This window comes from Chrysemys picta, chromosome 5 (assembly GCF_011386835.1).
Source record: "Chrysemys picta bellii isolate R12L10 chromosome 5, ASM1138683v2, whole genome shotgun sequence".
Lineage (NCBI taxonomy): Eukaryota > Metazoa > Chordata > Testudines > Emydidae > Chrysemys > Chrysemys picta.
The window spans coordinates 92,398,656-92,413,458 of record NC_088795.1 but is presented as its reverse complement, the minus strand read 5'-3'; the positions used below and the strand labels follow the sequence as shown (position 1 = coordinate 92,413,458).

General features: G+C 43.2%; 1 protein-coding gene and 1 non-coding gene across 3 annotated transcripts in view; one reads left to right on the top strand and one right to left on the bottom strand.

The window, feature by feature from the left end:
* Positions 1 to 14,803, bottom strand: part of SCFD2 (sec1 family domain containing 2) — a 305,085-nt gene that overhangs the window by 255,145 nt on the left and 35,137 nt on the right. For both annotated transcript variants that reach the window (XM_042841892.2, XM_005299175.4), the window contains exon 3: positions 3,009 to 3,136. In XM_042841892.2, the coding sequence (XP_042697826.1) occupies positions 3,009 to 3,136 (128 nt within the window). The remainder of the gene's footprint in view (positions 1 to 3,008; positions 3,137 to 14,803) is intronic.
* On the top strand, positions 9,930 to 10,002 carry TRNAA-AGC (transfer RNA alanine (anticodon AGC)). The gene has a single exon. It is a non-coding gene; the product is annotated as a tRNA-Ala (tRNA).

The window sequence follows — 14,803 nt, the reverse complement described above, 5'->3', positions numbered from 1 at the left end:
ATCTGTTATAAAAATTAATACTTTCTATCACACCAAAATGAACAAGTCATCCTGGGGGATGCTCTCACACACATCATTTGAGGTTATTTAAGCAAATATTCCCAATTTACTGTACCCTTTTTCTTCTAGGTAGATTTGTGACAACAGCCCTACCACACTTGCCAGCTTTCCACTCTTTCAAAACATCCCAGACTGCAGTGTACTGTTGGTATCACCAACACTGACAGAACAGTAACTCTGTTTAAGAGATAAAGCAAGTCCGTTTTTATTCCCTATTCAGTGTTTTCTATTCTTGATTTACATACAACAGAGTAAAAAAAAAATACAAATTTTGCTTTTTAAAAACAAACACTAAACACTGGGGAAAAAATTCTACATATTTTCCTTGTAAACAGGTTTGCTGCTTCATTTGCAGCTACTTGTGTTAACAGTACTGTGCATGCCAGGATGTCTTGGAGCAGGAAATCTGGCTGGAGCAGAGCTGTGTCATGGCCCTGAAAAAGGTACATTAGAAAAAAAAAAATACATCAATGGTTTATTATGGCTCATCCAACAACTTCTATTGAAAAAGATCTGTTTTTTCCATCTCTGATTAGCACACTGATCAAAATACATTAAGTTCACTGAAGAGCAAAGCACACATTTTAAAACTAAAAAGTTGTTGAGGAATGTTTTAACTTCTAGTCAGATCAAAAGAAAAAAAAATCACATCCATCCTTAGACACTGTCCAGTATAAACATTTTGGAAAATATGAATATAAACAATGAAGTGATCAGACATTTGAAAAAAGCGTCACTGCTAGGTACACACAACAGGAGAGTCCTATATAACCGAAACACCCAGCAACAGTATGGAGCCATGCAAAGACACAGGTCTAATACTTTATAGTCTCACTGTCTAATGCATTGAGACACCCTGAGATATTTCATTCATTCCGTGCTTTCCCTCCAGTCTCAGAGAAGATTTTGGGACTGTCATAGCTCTTCACCTCCTTGATCTAGGATCTGATAATATCTTCTCTTATCCTCTGCACTGGAGCTGTTCCCCCCAACTCCCCACCTAGGTTCCAACCCCTTCCCACCTAGGCAAGCTGGAGATAGGGTGGAGATTCCAGTGCCCTTCCTCCCTTCAGGGCCGGCTCCGGCTTTTTTGCCGCCCAAGGCAAAAAAGCCTCCCGCCCCCTCCCCCCCCCCGCCGCCCCAGCGCGGCAGGGGAGGGCGGCGAGCCCGGCCGGGGGCCGCTCTCCCCGACCGGCCAGAGCGCCAGGGGGAGGGCGGCGAGCCCGGCCGGGGCTCCGCTCTCCCCGGCGGCCAGAGCGCCGGGGGGAGGGCGGCGAGCCCGGCCGGGGCTCTGCTCTCCCCGGCGGCTGGAGCCGCCGCGCCGCACCGCCCCCCTCCAGGTGGCGCCCCAAGCACAAGCTTGGTGGGCTGGTGCCTGGAGCCGGCCCTGCCTCCCCTTCACTCCCTCTCCCCTCCCTTCCCACGGAAAGGTCAGATGGCTACCAATGGTGCTTCGCCTACATAGCTTCAGGATCTTTAAGGAAGTCCTCAAAACATGAAGGTTTTCTTTAACATCCTTAAAATATGTCCATGTATTCAGAATGAATGGGGTGTGTGTAAAGAATCTCTAGTTGCTCCTCAACCTCTCCAAGAACTGGAAAAGGACTTTGTCAGTCTCCTCCATGTGCTGTCTTCGCCTGTTCTATTTTTCCCTAATCTCATTTTCTTTTCTTTAGAACAAAAACAAACAAGAAACAAACACAACTAAGTATGTTAGTAAAATGTTAAGGCTGTAATTTAAACATAAATTACACATGAAATGAAAAAGTTAATATTTGCATATTAACATTGCCTCTCAATATAAATGTAGTATTTCTGATTACTAGTCTATTAATCTATACTTCAAGTAGATCAGGTGCATAAAGAATATATAATAGGTAAGATGAGTGAGTTAATACTATTACAAGAATCTTCCTTTATTTTTGTATTTCATGACTTGTTTAAATATGTAAGCCTACCATTAACTTCTTGCATTTCAATGTATTTTTGTTTGTTTTTGTCCAATTAGAATAACGTACTCAAAAAGCTATAAAACCTTTATTTCCCACAGCTAGCATATTTCTAAAGACTCTGACTCTAAAAACGTATTAAATATTGTTTTCAGCTTTTTGTGAGGTGGCCTTGCTTCACAAAAAAACTCAGTTAAAAAAAAAAAAAAAGAGAGAGATCAGCACAGATTTCAACAGTTCCGCTACTAGCTAGACTGTCTGCTTGTCGAGAACAGAAGCTCAGCAGACTACTCTCTGTAAACATGCCCCAAACTGTCATACTTCATAGTATAAAGGCAAGAAGTAACACTAAACACTTGCATCAGTGTATTTATCATCCTCCACGTAACTCTACCACTTTATAGGCTTTTGAATCTTTAAAAAAAAAAAGTTCGTTTGTTTTTTTACTACCAAGCTCCAAAAACACAACTGCATCATGCTTAAGCACAGATTGTTCTCATGCAGCCTCAAAGTTCACCAGAGGCCAACTGACTATGATGGGATAAGAATTTAGAGAATAATGTAAATGCTTTAAATCAGTGGTCTCCAAACCGTGGGACATGCTCCCCTGGGGGCGGGTGTGGAGAAACGTCTGGGAGGGCGGAGCGGGTTGCAGGCCAGCCCGCACAGGGGGGCAGAGAAGGAACACCACCCAGCCCTGCTCTGCACGCAACTCCGCTCTGGACCCACCCCCAGCTCCAGACCCTGGCCACAGCTGCAGCCCCAGCTCCACTCCTGGCCCTAGACCGCCAGGCTCCGGTTCCCAGGCCACAGCTCCCAGCCCCCAGGTTCCACTCCCAGCCCAGGGAGGGCATGGACACATGCCATTACTGTTAAGGCGGGGCACGAGAAGAAAAGTTTGGGCACCACTGCTTTAAATGCTTGGGACTGAAGGGAGTATGGATGCTGAAATATTCCACATTATAGCCACCGGGTGAAGGGTCATATTATAATACTTACCCATGCTCATCTTAATGGGCAAGTTTTCTCTGCTTGCAGCCTCCACTAGGTGTCTCCTAACTTCCATCACAGCTTCCTTTTGTCTGAGATTCATTAAGGACTCCCAGAGTGCTTTGGCAGCTGGATCACTGTAAAAAAAACAAGAGAGTTACACTAAACATCTGTTGCATAATGAAATAAGTTTAAGGCAACATTTACATTTTAAAATGTGTGTTCATATGCAGTAACTTCTATGAGGTGGACAGTATACAGACTAAAGATTAACTTTTAAAAATGGTTACTGTGATTCTATATTAAAAGCTCATATTGGCTTGTTACAAACTTGCATTACAAGTCACACATCCACATTTTCACAGATATTAACATAAGCTAAAATAAACAAGACAGCCCAGATGTAACCACTATAGTTCACTTCGGAAATATCAACAATGCTCTGAGGTTTTTCAAATACTGCAACTGAAGTACAGATAGGCTCCAACTCCAAAGTTTGGGTCTGGATCTTGGTGCAAACATTCTTAAAATTTGGGAGCTGGTGTGCTGATTTGATACAATGGGCACCATATCTCGGGGCTTTGTTTATTGTCCTCATACTTACATATAAGAAATGAACAATATGCAATGAAGCTTAACTGTCCTTATGTTTTTGGTATCTACAGAACGTTAAAATTATTTACAGTTAGCTTTTAATAAAAGACACTTAGTATTTTATTTGGCTCATCTGCATTCATTTCCTCATCAGTATTCTCTCTCACCCCAGATACTGTATTTTATATAATGAATGGCTCCAGTGTTTTCTCTGGAACAAACTTGCCTTAAGCTAAGTCCGCGCACATTTGATTGACTGGGTTGATTTTTTTGCTTGTTTGTTTTTTTAAAAAGCTTCCATCTGTTTTCTCTCAGGAGATTTTTTCCTCCTAAATTTCCTCTAGAGACCCTTACCACAAGTTTACCGTACGCCAGAAATAATAGTTTTTTTTATGAAATACTCATAATTGAGTTGATACCTGTGTTGTGCTCTCTCCACTGATACGGTCTGGTTATGTTAAGTCCAGCATATCATCCTCCAGTGCAGGTGAGAGCGCTTTCTAGGGTGACCAGACAGCAAGTGTGAAAAATCGGGACGGGGATGGGGGGGTAATAGGAGCCTATATAAGAAAAAGACCTAAAAATCGGGACTGTCCCTATAAAATCGGGACATCTGGTCACCCTAGCGCTTTCCAAGCCCGTCTATTAGTAGCCCAAGAACCCCATAACCTCTATTTGGATTTGGCAGGGGGCATGTGGAGAAGTGGAGGATGGGAAGGAAATTAAACACCTCCCTCAGCTAACCAGCGTGGGGGGGAGGAAATGTATATTTTATGTGTGTGTGAATGAGAAAGCAAGCATTTTATCCCATTAACATGCTCTGAGAAAGACAATCCAAGCTAAATAGCAGAGAAAGATTGGAGTAAATTGGGGAATAGTCTCCCCAGGGAAATGGCAGGAGACCCATCACTTGAGACATTTAAAAATTAGCCTTGATAAAGCACTAAAAAAATAACCTGTACAGCACGATCCTGCATCAGCAGAGGAACTGACTAGATGACCTAAAGAGTCTCTTCATTTCTAATTTCTAGGACACTTATTACATCTCTCTCAGGCCAATGAGGCCTGGGGGGACAGCTCCTTCCAGAGACCATCCAGCCCACTTGTGATGCAGCCACAAGCAATATAAGTCACTCCACTCGCAAGGGTGGTCTGAGTGCACTGTCATGATGGCCAGCCCAGCACCAGACTTTGATCTCTTGTAACACAAAATGGAGTACTTTTTGATACAAGGACTAGAATTCAAGACAAAGCAGAGGTTCCAAGAGTAACTGTATGCTTCAATGCAGCTTCCTTGAATTAATGCACTGCTGTGTTACTTTACAGTTATGATTATTGGATTGTTTGGGTTTAGTGCTTAAATCCCTTTCTAGTTATCATCATCATACGAAAATGTAACTACCCGACCCGACTATTCAGACCACTCATATAGGGCATGTCTACACTATCATTTTAAACTGTGTCTGAGGGTTAGGTTACTACAGGGGTAGGCAACCTATGGCACGTGTGCCGAAGGCAGCACGCGAGCTGATTTTCAGTGGCACTCACGCTGCCCAGGTCCTGGCCACCGGTCCAGGGGCTCTGCATTTTAATTTAATTTTAAATGAAGCTTCTTAAACATTTTAAAAACCTTATTTACTTTACATACAACAATAGTTTCGTTATATATTATAGACTTATAGAAAGAGACCTTCTAAAAACGTTAAAATGTATTACTGGCACGTGAAACCTTAAATTAGAGTGAATAAATGAAGACTCGGCACACCACTTCTGAAAGGTTGCTGCCCCTGGGTTACTACATAGTTATCCCTTGTTCTAGTTACAACATTTGTACACTCTGTAGCATACATGGGATCCTAACCAACTTCCCAAATCATGGTAAAGCCTTGGACATGATTTGCTCAAGACTTTGTCTGGAACTCAGCTGTATCCCCATCACACTATCAAATGAAACCATGCTGTAACTGGGTCCCCGACACATAGCATGATCGGAATCTTCCGCAGCAATCATTTACAATGGTGCTTGGAGGGTGAGGGGGAAGGAAAAGCCCTCGTTGGCTCTCATCTCTCTCCGTCCCCTCCTCTGAATGTTTTCTCACTGTCCCCCACCCCACTCCCTGCCACTGCTTTTTCTCATTTCTGTTTCTCCCTTATGCCTCAGTTATCTATGGGCCCATCTAGAGTGTACATCATCAGATGGTTTTACACAATTTTTATTCTGAACATTCTTTCCTCTCTGCTGATTGACTATTTGCTCCAATAATCCCCATCCTCACAGTCTCTTCACTGGAGCACCCTCTCCCAGGCTCTTCCATTCTTTGTCCCCCATCCTCTTACCTCCCTTTCTTTGTTTTTATTCCTTTAGCTAATCCCTGTCAGACTGTCTATTATGAACCCCAAGTTCGCAAATATCATGAAACTGGCTTAGAATATCAGGAAATTGCCTTAAGATCATGGATTTTTTAAAGAAAATAATACATTTTGACTGTCTTTTTGGCCTTCTGGTTTTTGAGACTTCAGAGTTTAAATTTTCCTGCTTTTCTCCACAACCACGAGGCTAAAACCTTTCATAAAAAAAAAAGTAAGCTGAGATTTTCACACACATGCCTCCAGGAGCTGGGGCTTTAAGAAAAGCACTACATATAGCAGTGCTCCTGACAAAATTGTGAGACTTGGCAGAACGGCTGTCTTTCCTTCCCTCCCACCCCTGGGCCTAAAGTATATTATATTTAAACATAAATAATCAAATTTAGAAAACCCACCAAAATATATATTTTAAAACAGCAAAACATGGAACTACTATGTTCTACTTGTATGTTATATGCTTTTCCCTCACCCTCTGTCGACCTTCATAGGTAGTGTTGTCTAGTGGATAGAACACAGGATTAGAACTCAGGAGTCCTGGGTTCTATCCAGGGGTGAGCACCACCATGTTGCGCGATGGACACTTGACAAAATTACCGGACTTAGTGACTGACATTGGCGGAGGGGGCTCCAGGCTGAGGCAAGGGTTGGTGTGTGGGAAGGGATGTATGGGCTCTGGGTGTAGGTTCTGGGGTGGGGTCAGAAATGAGGGGTTCAGGGAGGGGGCTCCGGGCTGGAGCAGGAGGTTGGGGGGGGGGTGAGGGCTACAGCTGGGGTGGTGGGGATGAGGGACTTGGGGGGGCAGGAGGCTGCTCCAGGCTGGGACCAACGGGTTCAGAGGGCAGCAGGGGGAGCAAGGCTGAAGTTGAGGGCATGGGAGGGGGTCAGGGGTGCATGCTCCGGGTGGCGCTTACCTCAAGCAGCTCCCGAAAGCAGCAGCATGTCCCCCGTACAGGGAAGCACAGCCAGGTGACTCTGCGTGCTGCCCCATTTCCTACAACTCCCATTGGCCACGGTTTCCGGCCAATGGGTTGATAGCCATGGAGTCAGAGCTCGGGGAAGGAGGCAGCGTGCCTGCAGAGCCGCCTGGTCGCGTCTCTGCCAGCAACAGCAGGGATGGTGAGCACCCCCACGGACCTCAACATTTTTACCATGGACACTTGTGTTCGTGTATGGACACGCTGCCGATCCCTGGGTCTATTCCCAGCTCAGGCACTATCCTGTTATGTGACCTTGGGCCAGTCACATCTCCTCTCTGTGTCTCAATTTACTCATTTGAAATATGGGGATAATTATAATGACCTCCTTTTGTAAAGCACTTTGAGATCTACTGCTGAAAAGTGCTGTATAAGAACTAGATCAGGGGTCGGCAACCTTTCAGAAGTGGTGTGCCGAGTCTTCATTTATTCACTCTAATTTAAGGTTCTACGTGCCATTAATACATTTTAACGTTTTTAGAAGGTCTTTCTCTAAGTCTATAATATATAACTAAACTATTGTTGTATGTAAAGTAAATAAGGTTTTTAAAATGCTTTAAGAAGCTTCATTTAAAATTAAATTAAAATGCAGAGCCCCCCGGACCGGTGGCCAAGACCCAACAGTGTGAGTTCCACTGAAAATCAGCTCACATGCCGCCTTCGGCACACGTGCCATAGGTTGCCTACCCCGAGCTAGATATTATTACTTAGATAATAACAGATTTTTTAAAAAACAAAAAACCACACCCAGACTTACGGCTGAGCCAGACTGATGTACTAAAACAAAGCTCTATCTTTTTCAGCTATTTCTCATAGCTTTTGACCCAGCGGGTTTTCTTTACTCTTGCTGGCTTAAGTTGCGGGACTGAGGGTTGTTTTAATGTGCTAAAACAGCAAAAAAAGACAAGTGTGGTGAAGTCTTAGAGCTGACTGGGGCCTGCCATATTCCCATGTGCCTGGAGCTTTGCACAAATTATAATGAGTATTTCCAGACAAAATACTGGTTACTTGAGAAGGAAAAAGAGCAAGAAGGGTAAATAACAGTAGAGATACCACAGATATTATTTTTCTTTCTGCAGATGTACCAAGAAACAAATACCCAAGCTCTAAGTCTCTGTATACAAATATTTTAAAATACAAAAAATGAAATAAGAATCCATAATGCAAATACTTGATTGCTCAAGGCCAACGCTCTCAAAAATAATCCACTTAACAATTCAGAATGCCTCATCAATAATACTCCACAACCTGCAATCACCAATTCCTCATGTCACCCCTTCCTGAAAAGCCTGAGTAAGCAGATAAGTCGCGCAGCATGCCCTGATAGTGAACAAACATGGACACTATGGGTACAAGCCTGGATCTGAGCCCAGGCTCAAGCCAAACCTCACTTATGACCGCACTACAAATGTGCTAACCTAGGGCTCACACCCAGGGTCCCAGGACCCTGCAGGGCTGGAGAGTTCAAGCCCATGATAAGCTGGGACCAAAGGTCCCAGGCTCTATTGCTTTCCTGTATGCAAGCAGCCCCAGCTTGACTTGCGTCCTGAAAGTCCTCCAAATGTATCCCAGAATGCCTGGCAGCAAAGGAGCAGAGCTGCAGGCAGCCAGCCCAGTGTCCAAGTACCATTACTGCCTGGCCGAGCATGCTATCCCTTCCCGCTCCAGCTCCTCCTCACTGCTGTGCGGAGTTTGCCCCAAGCAGGGAACAGAGCTGACAGGTCGAAGGAGGCTTCCAGATGTCGGGATGTTGGGGGGGAGGGGGTCATCCCTCCCTTGGGTGTGCTGAGCCGGGAGCCCTGCCACTCCCCCTCCCTGCAGGGTGGTGCTTGGTTCCCACTCTGCTCTCTGACCCTTACGCTTGGGACCCACCTGCTTTCCATGGGGCTGCGTGAACTGTCAGGCCGGTGAGTGGGAGCCGGCCCCAAAACTTCCCTGCAGCCTCCTGCATCAGCAGCCCTGGTACCTCACTGCAGGGAAGTTTTAGAGCTGGCTCCCTGTGACGGGTTGGATCACAGAAACCCCCTTGGGAGGTGCCACCCGATGTGCAAAGACTACCCCTGCTCCTGTTTTCCCTGCCAGCTCAGGACTCCAGCACCCTGTCTTGCTGAGCCAGCCACTCCTGTCTGGCTCTAACACAGATCCAGGGTCTGAATCACTTGTCCCAAAGGTGCAAGTTTACCTGAAAACAGCTCACAGTAGTGCGCTTGTCTTTAGCACTCAGATGCCCAACTCCCAATGGGGTCTAAACCCAGATAAATCCGTTTTACCCTGCATAAAGCTTATGCAGGGCAAACTCATAAATTGTTCGCCCTCTATAACACTGATAGAGAGATATGCACAGCTGTTTGCTCCCCCAGGTATTAATACATACTCTGAGTGAATTACTAAATAGAAAGTGATTTTATTAAATACAGACAGTAGGATTTAGGTGGTTCAAAGTAGTAACAGACAGAACAAAGTAAGTCACCAAGCAAAATAAAATAAAATGCACAAATCTATGCCTAATCAAACTGAATACAGATAATTTCCTCACCAGTTCCAGAGTGCTCCCTTTTACAGGCTAATCTCCTTTTAGCCTGGGTCCAGCAATCACTCACACCCCCTGTAGTTACTGTCCTTTGTTTCAGTCTCCTTCAAGTATCCTGGGGGGGGGGGGTGGAGAGGCTCCTTCTTTAGCCAGCTGAAGACCAAAATGGAGGGGTCTCCCACGGATTTAAATAGACTCTCTCTTGTGGGTGGAGACCCCCCCTCCTCCCTCCTATGCAAAGTCCAGCTCCAAGATGGAGTTCTGGGGTCACCTGGGCAAGTCACATGTCCCTGCATGACTCAGTCTTTACAGGCTGAAGCCATTGTCCACATGGTATCTTGCATGTCTCCAGGAAGACTTCTCATGTGGATTGGAGCATTCCAAGATGCATTGTTGAGAAAGGAGCAGATCACGCGATGAGGGGGTTGCTTATGTGTGAGTGACTGAGAAAGAGGTTAATGGCCTGGGGAATTAGCTCAAATGGTAGAGCGCTCGCTTAGCATGCGAGAGGTAGCGGGATCGATGCCCGCATTCTCCAGAAGGTGGCATGTTCCCCAAGTATTTCCTGATCAGGTACTTAACCTGGTGAATTCCTTCCTAAAGAAGCTGACCAAATGCCTCACAGAGCTTACTTAGAAATCAAGCAAGCATACAGCCCAAATTCTTAACCTCAAGTGGAAAATGATATATATGTACAAATAGGATGAATAGATATAGTAGACCATAACCTTTACGGGGATATGTTACGTGGCACAGGCGGCACAAAACATATTTCAGTTATATCATACATACATTTATAAACGCCCCCCCCCCATAAAGCCTTATGTACGCTGTCACACTCCCACTCACTGTCCTCACAGTGCACACAGCCCAAAGAGGGTGGGACCAAGCGGCTGCCCTGCAGGAAGGGAGGCAGCAGAGCTCCCAGCTCAATACAGCTGTGGGAGGGATGACTCCCAACACTCCAGCCGCTCCCCACCCCTACAGAGCAGCTGCTTGGTTCCGCTCCACTCTCTGTCCCTTGCTCCTGGGCCCCCCCTGATGTTGGGGGATGGGAGGCACTTTGCATGGCACTTTGGGATATATTTACTTTGAGTTGGGTCTGTGCACTGCAGTGTGGACACCAGAGCCCTAGGTTCGAGCACACGTTAGAAAATTTTTAACCTAGGGTTAAAATGCATTGTAGACACTCAAGCCCAGAGTTCCCTGACACAGGTCAGCTGACTCAATTCCCACTAACGCTGGACTTACACGGCAGAGCATGTTGAAACAGTCAAACCTCAAAGAGATATCATCAGTGATTTCAAAATGTGTGAAACGAAAAGCAAGACCAGGAAGGCAGAGTCTTTTCCATTCCAGTTCTCTGGGCTGGTCAACCCAATCTCCTGGTTTCAACTAATACCTCTGAATGTTTTGGATAGCCAATAGGATAATTCTGTTTACATATCTAGAGATGCTAAATAAAAGAAATCCAAGTATTTGCAGTAGGCCCTATATTTCCCTATAGAGAGATAATACTGCGAATACTGGGGTAAATTAATTTAGTTATTTACGGTAAAATTGGCAAATTTCTAAGGGTAAGCAGTGTATTCTTTCTCCCCGCCCTTAAAGAAAGATTAAAATATTACCTGATATCCAAACAGGGAACAAAACAAACAACAGCATCCAATAGTAAAAACTTTGAGGGACAGGGGCGAAACTGAGCAGATTTGGGAGATTTTGGCCCAGATCCACAAAGGTATTTAGGTTCCTTACTTCCAGTGAAATCAATAGAAGTTAGGAGCCTAATAAACTCTCAGGATCTGGGCCTTTGTAATTAGAAAATTTTAAGGACAAAAAAAAAAAAAAGCAACTGTAATGTTTGCTCCTGAAAACTGGAGTATGCTGTACTGCTTTCCTGATGAACAGTTATGTGCTTTGCTTTATGGCTGAAAAACTAATGACGCAGTTAACCAGGAAAGCTAGCAGAGGCATATGTGCACAGAGCAAAAATGTACCAGTTTTTAAAAATTATATGACCAGCCAAAGAATTTTCTCTCTCTCAAAACACTATCCCTTCAGCCATACATAAAACTATAAGGAGCATTGCCCCTCGGGCAACTTTGCATAAAATGAAAGACTACATTTTTACAGTGTTTTCTTACAACTGTAAAATCCATAGATATACCAGCAAATTGGCATCGTCCTGGGAAAGTGGACTCCACCTAGAATGCATAGCTTTACCAATCTGTGTCAAAAGGCTCCTCAAGATTTTAAACTAGACTTTTATAGATTAAGGATGTTCTATCAGTGAATAGCCTGGCACCAAGAGTAAATCCTGTCTTTCACCAGTGCTACTTCAATCTGGATAAAGCATTTAAAATAGTTATGGCATGCAATAAATGTCAACTGGAGTTTGCTAGAAACTAACAGGAAATGCTAATCATACGATAAAATGTGTGTCTGTTTTCATTTATAAGAAGGTTGTTGAGTAGTGAATCATGGGAATGACTCAATGAAGTGCAAAGTAGAAAAATGGAGTGAGTGGAGGGAGAAAAAAAAGAAAAACATATCCCATGGGTCACCAATACCTGATCTTTCAGAATGAAATTGCTAATATGTATTGTTTATTCATGGCACGAGACCAATTTACTCACATATATTTTAGTAGGTCACATCACTTTTTGTTACCGTGACCTAGTGTGCTAGTGTTAGGAAAAGCTAGTTATTAAAATAATTTAAACAGAGAACAACTCTGAGTCTCAATAGCCAAAACCATTGAAAAATAGCCTGTTTTTGCATTGTGCATCATATTGCAGCAAGTGCTAGCGGCTGATTGATTTAAAGAGTAACACAAAAATGTTGAGATGTACTCTTCTGCAGTTCCTCCCTCCCCCCCACCTCCCCCCAAACCATCTATTGCAGCTCTAGGGAATGGTTTCAATTTTAAAAAATATTAGCTCCATAATTTCTCCAGTGAGTAAACATGTAATGAGTACAATAGTAAACAGATTAGAACAACATGAAGAAGGGTCTTTCTTTGCTGCCTGTCCTCTTTATAACTCAGACAAATTTACTACTTTGTGTTTTAGAATCCCAAACTAAATGAAAAACAGAGATAGGATCACCTTATTTGCCACTATTATTCAAAGCAAAGAATGGAAGAGGAAGTCCCTCTCAGTTCACTGTCTTCCTATTCCCTCCCACAGTGCTCTTCCCCTCCTCCTTTTTCATCTTTGGTTCCTGTACTCTCACCCCAGGTAGTTTATTCTGATCACAAAGACACTGATTTTACACTTCTGTAACTACTGACTTAAATGAAGTTCTCTTCCCCAGCTCCTCTTTCCCTATTTCCTGCCATCTTCTGCTGCTTTACATATCTGCATATATTATCCGAGGCATTTTGTGAACCACAATATTCACAATGCACTTACCTGTGGCTACAATGGTAAAATTACCTTTAATTTTTTATTACAAAAGCAAAACAAAATATAACCATGAAGTTTTAATACTGTATTCTTAAAATTAACACAATTCTTTACACTCATAGAACCTTACATTCAAGGAACCCTAAATCACTTTAAAAATATTAACTTTCACAACAACCCTTAAGGATTACAACACATATTTTAAGCAGAGGAAAATGGGAGGCACAGAAGTTAAGCAACTTGCCCAAGGCCAGGAAGAGAGCCTGCCAAAAGCAAGGAATAGAACTCAGGGTTGAAATCTTGGCCCCCTCTGACATCTATCAGTGTTTTGTCAGGGATTTCACCACAGACATTTTTAAGACTTATCTCTTATTTTTACCATGTGGTCTCACTACCTAATAAACCAGTACAACCACCAGCTATCGCTGATATGCTACAATTCCACATTTGTGCTTTTTAAAAAGTTGTACACACAAGTATGTAACATCACATTAATCATTAAGGTTAAGAAAGATAGCCATATATAACAAGACTTCTCAGTAAGAGCAATGCCATTTGATCCTTGTAGAATAGATTTTTTTTTTACTGACACCCAAGTTACTGCAGATTCCTTTTTCTTTCGTAAAGGGCTTCATACATTTCATAGAAATGAGAAGTGGAAAACATCATTCTGTATTCTACATTTTTGATTACCTATCCAGCGTAATTTTACATGTAAACAAGTTTTGTTTAAATCAGAAAACTCTTGGATGTGACACTGTATCCATGAAAACAGGGTGGTTTGTAACAGAAGTTAAGCTGCAATTTTTATACTTCAGGCCAGAGGATGCTATTGTTATCCTCTAAGTTGAGGGCTCCTCACGTTTGAGGTAGCAATATGAACTCAGAAGCTGATATGTAATTAGACAAGGAAACAAGGGGCACATACAGAAGATATTGTACTGAAACATACTCTCCTTCATCCTGATTACCCCTGCTTAGAAAGGATTGGCCTGCATGTCAACTTACATATTTTACTTTTTTTTTTTTTTTTAATTCCTCTCCTCTTTGAAAGAGAATTTTTCCCTGTTCTTAGATTATGAAGGGCCAGACAGGACCATTGTGATCATCTAGTGACTCTGGTTTGCTCTCCGGCAGAACATAGACATAAGGCTTCCCTAAATTAATTCCTGTTTGGACTACAGTATATCTTATAGAAAAGCATCCACTCTTGACTTCAAAATTTGCATTGATGGCAAATCCATCACAATCCTTGGTAAATTGTTTCAATGGTTCATTACCCCCATTGTTTCACCTTACTTTTAGCCTAAATTTGACTAGCATCCTCTTCTAGCCATTGAATCTTATACGTTTGTAAACTAGATTGAAGAGCCCTCTATTACCAAATTTTGTCCTCCATGCAGATACTTACAGATTGTGATCAAGTCACTCCTAAAGATTCTTTTTGACAAACTAAATAGATTGAGCTCCTTGAGTCTATCACTATAAGGCTTATGTGACCGAGTACTGAGAGCCAGGAACTGACCAAGCCCTCTGATCACTTCAGCATTAATTAGTACCCCTAGATCGGATTGGGGTCTGATGAACTACAAAGCTAATTATCTGTTACCTGAGAGGGTAGTTAAAAAGCACTGGAAGAAAACGCAGGGGCAAGAGGAGAGGTTGTAGAGGCCAGAGGAAGTAAGCTCTCAGGGTGGTGAGATCTCTTTCTTTCCCTTCCTGGAGAAAGGGTGGACCAAAGAAAACTGCAGACAGAATTGATGCACGGATAATGATTGTGGTTTGGTGGAGGTAATATAAATAAAACTCAAAGAACTGTTAAACAGAAAGTAGAGCCTGCCCTGTTACAGCATGTTTTCCAATCCTTTAATCATCCTTGTGGCTCTTCGCTCAACCCTCTCCAAATTATCAACATCCTTCAAGTGTGGACAC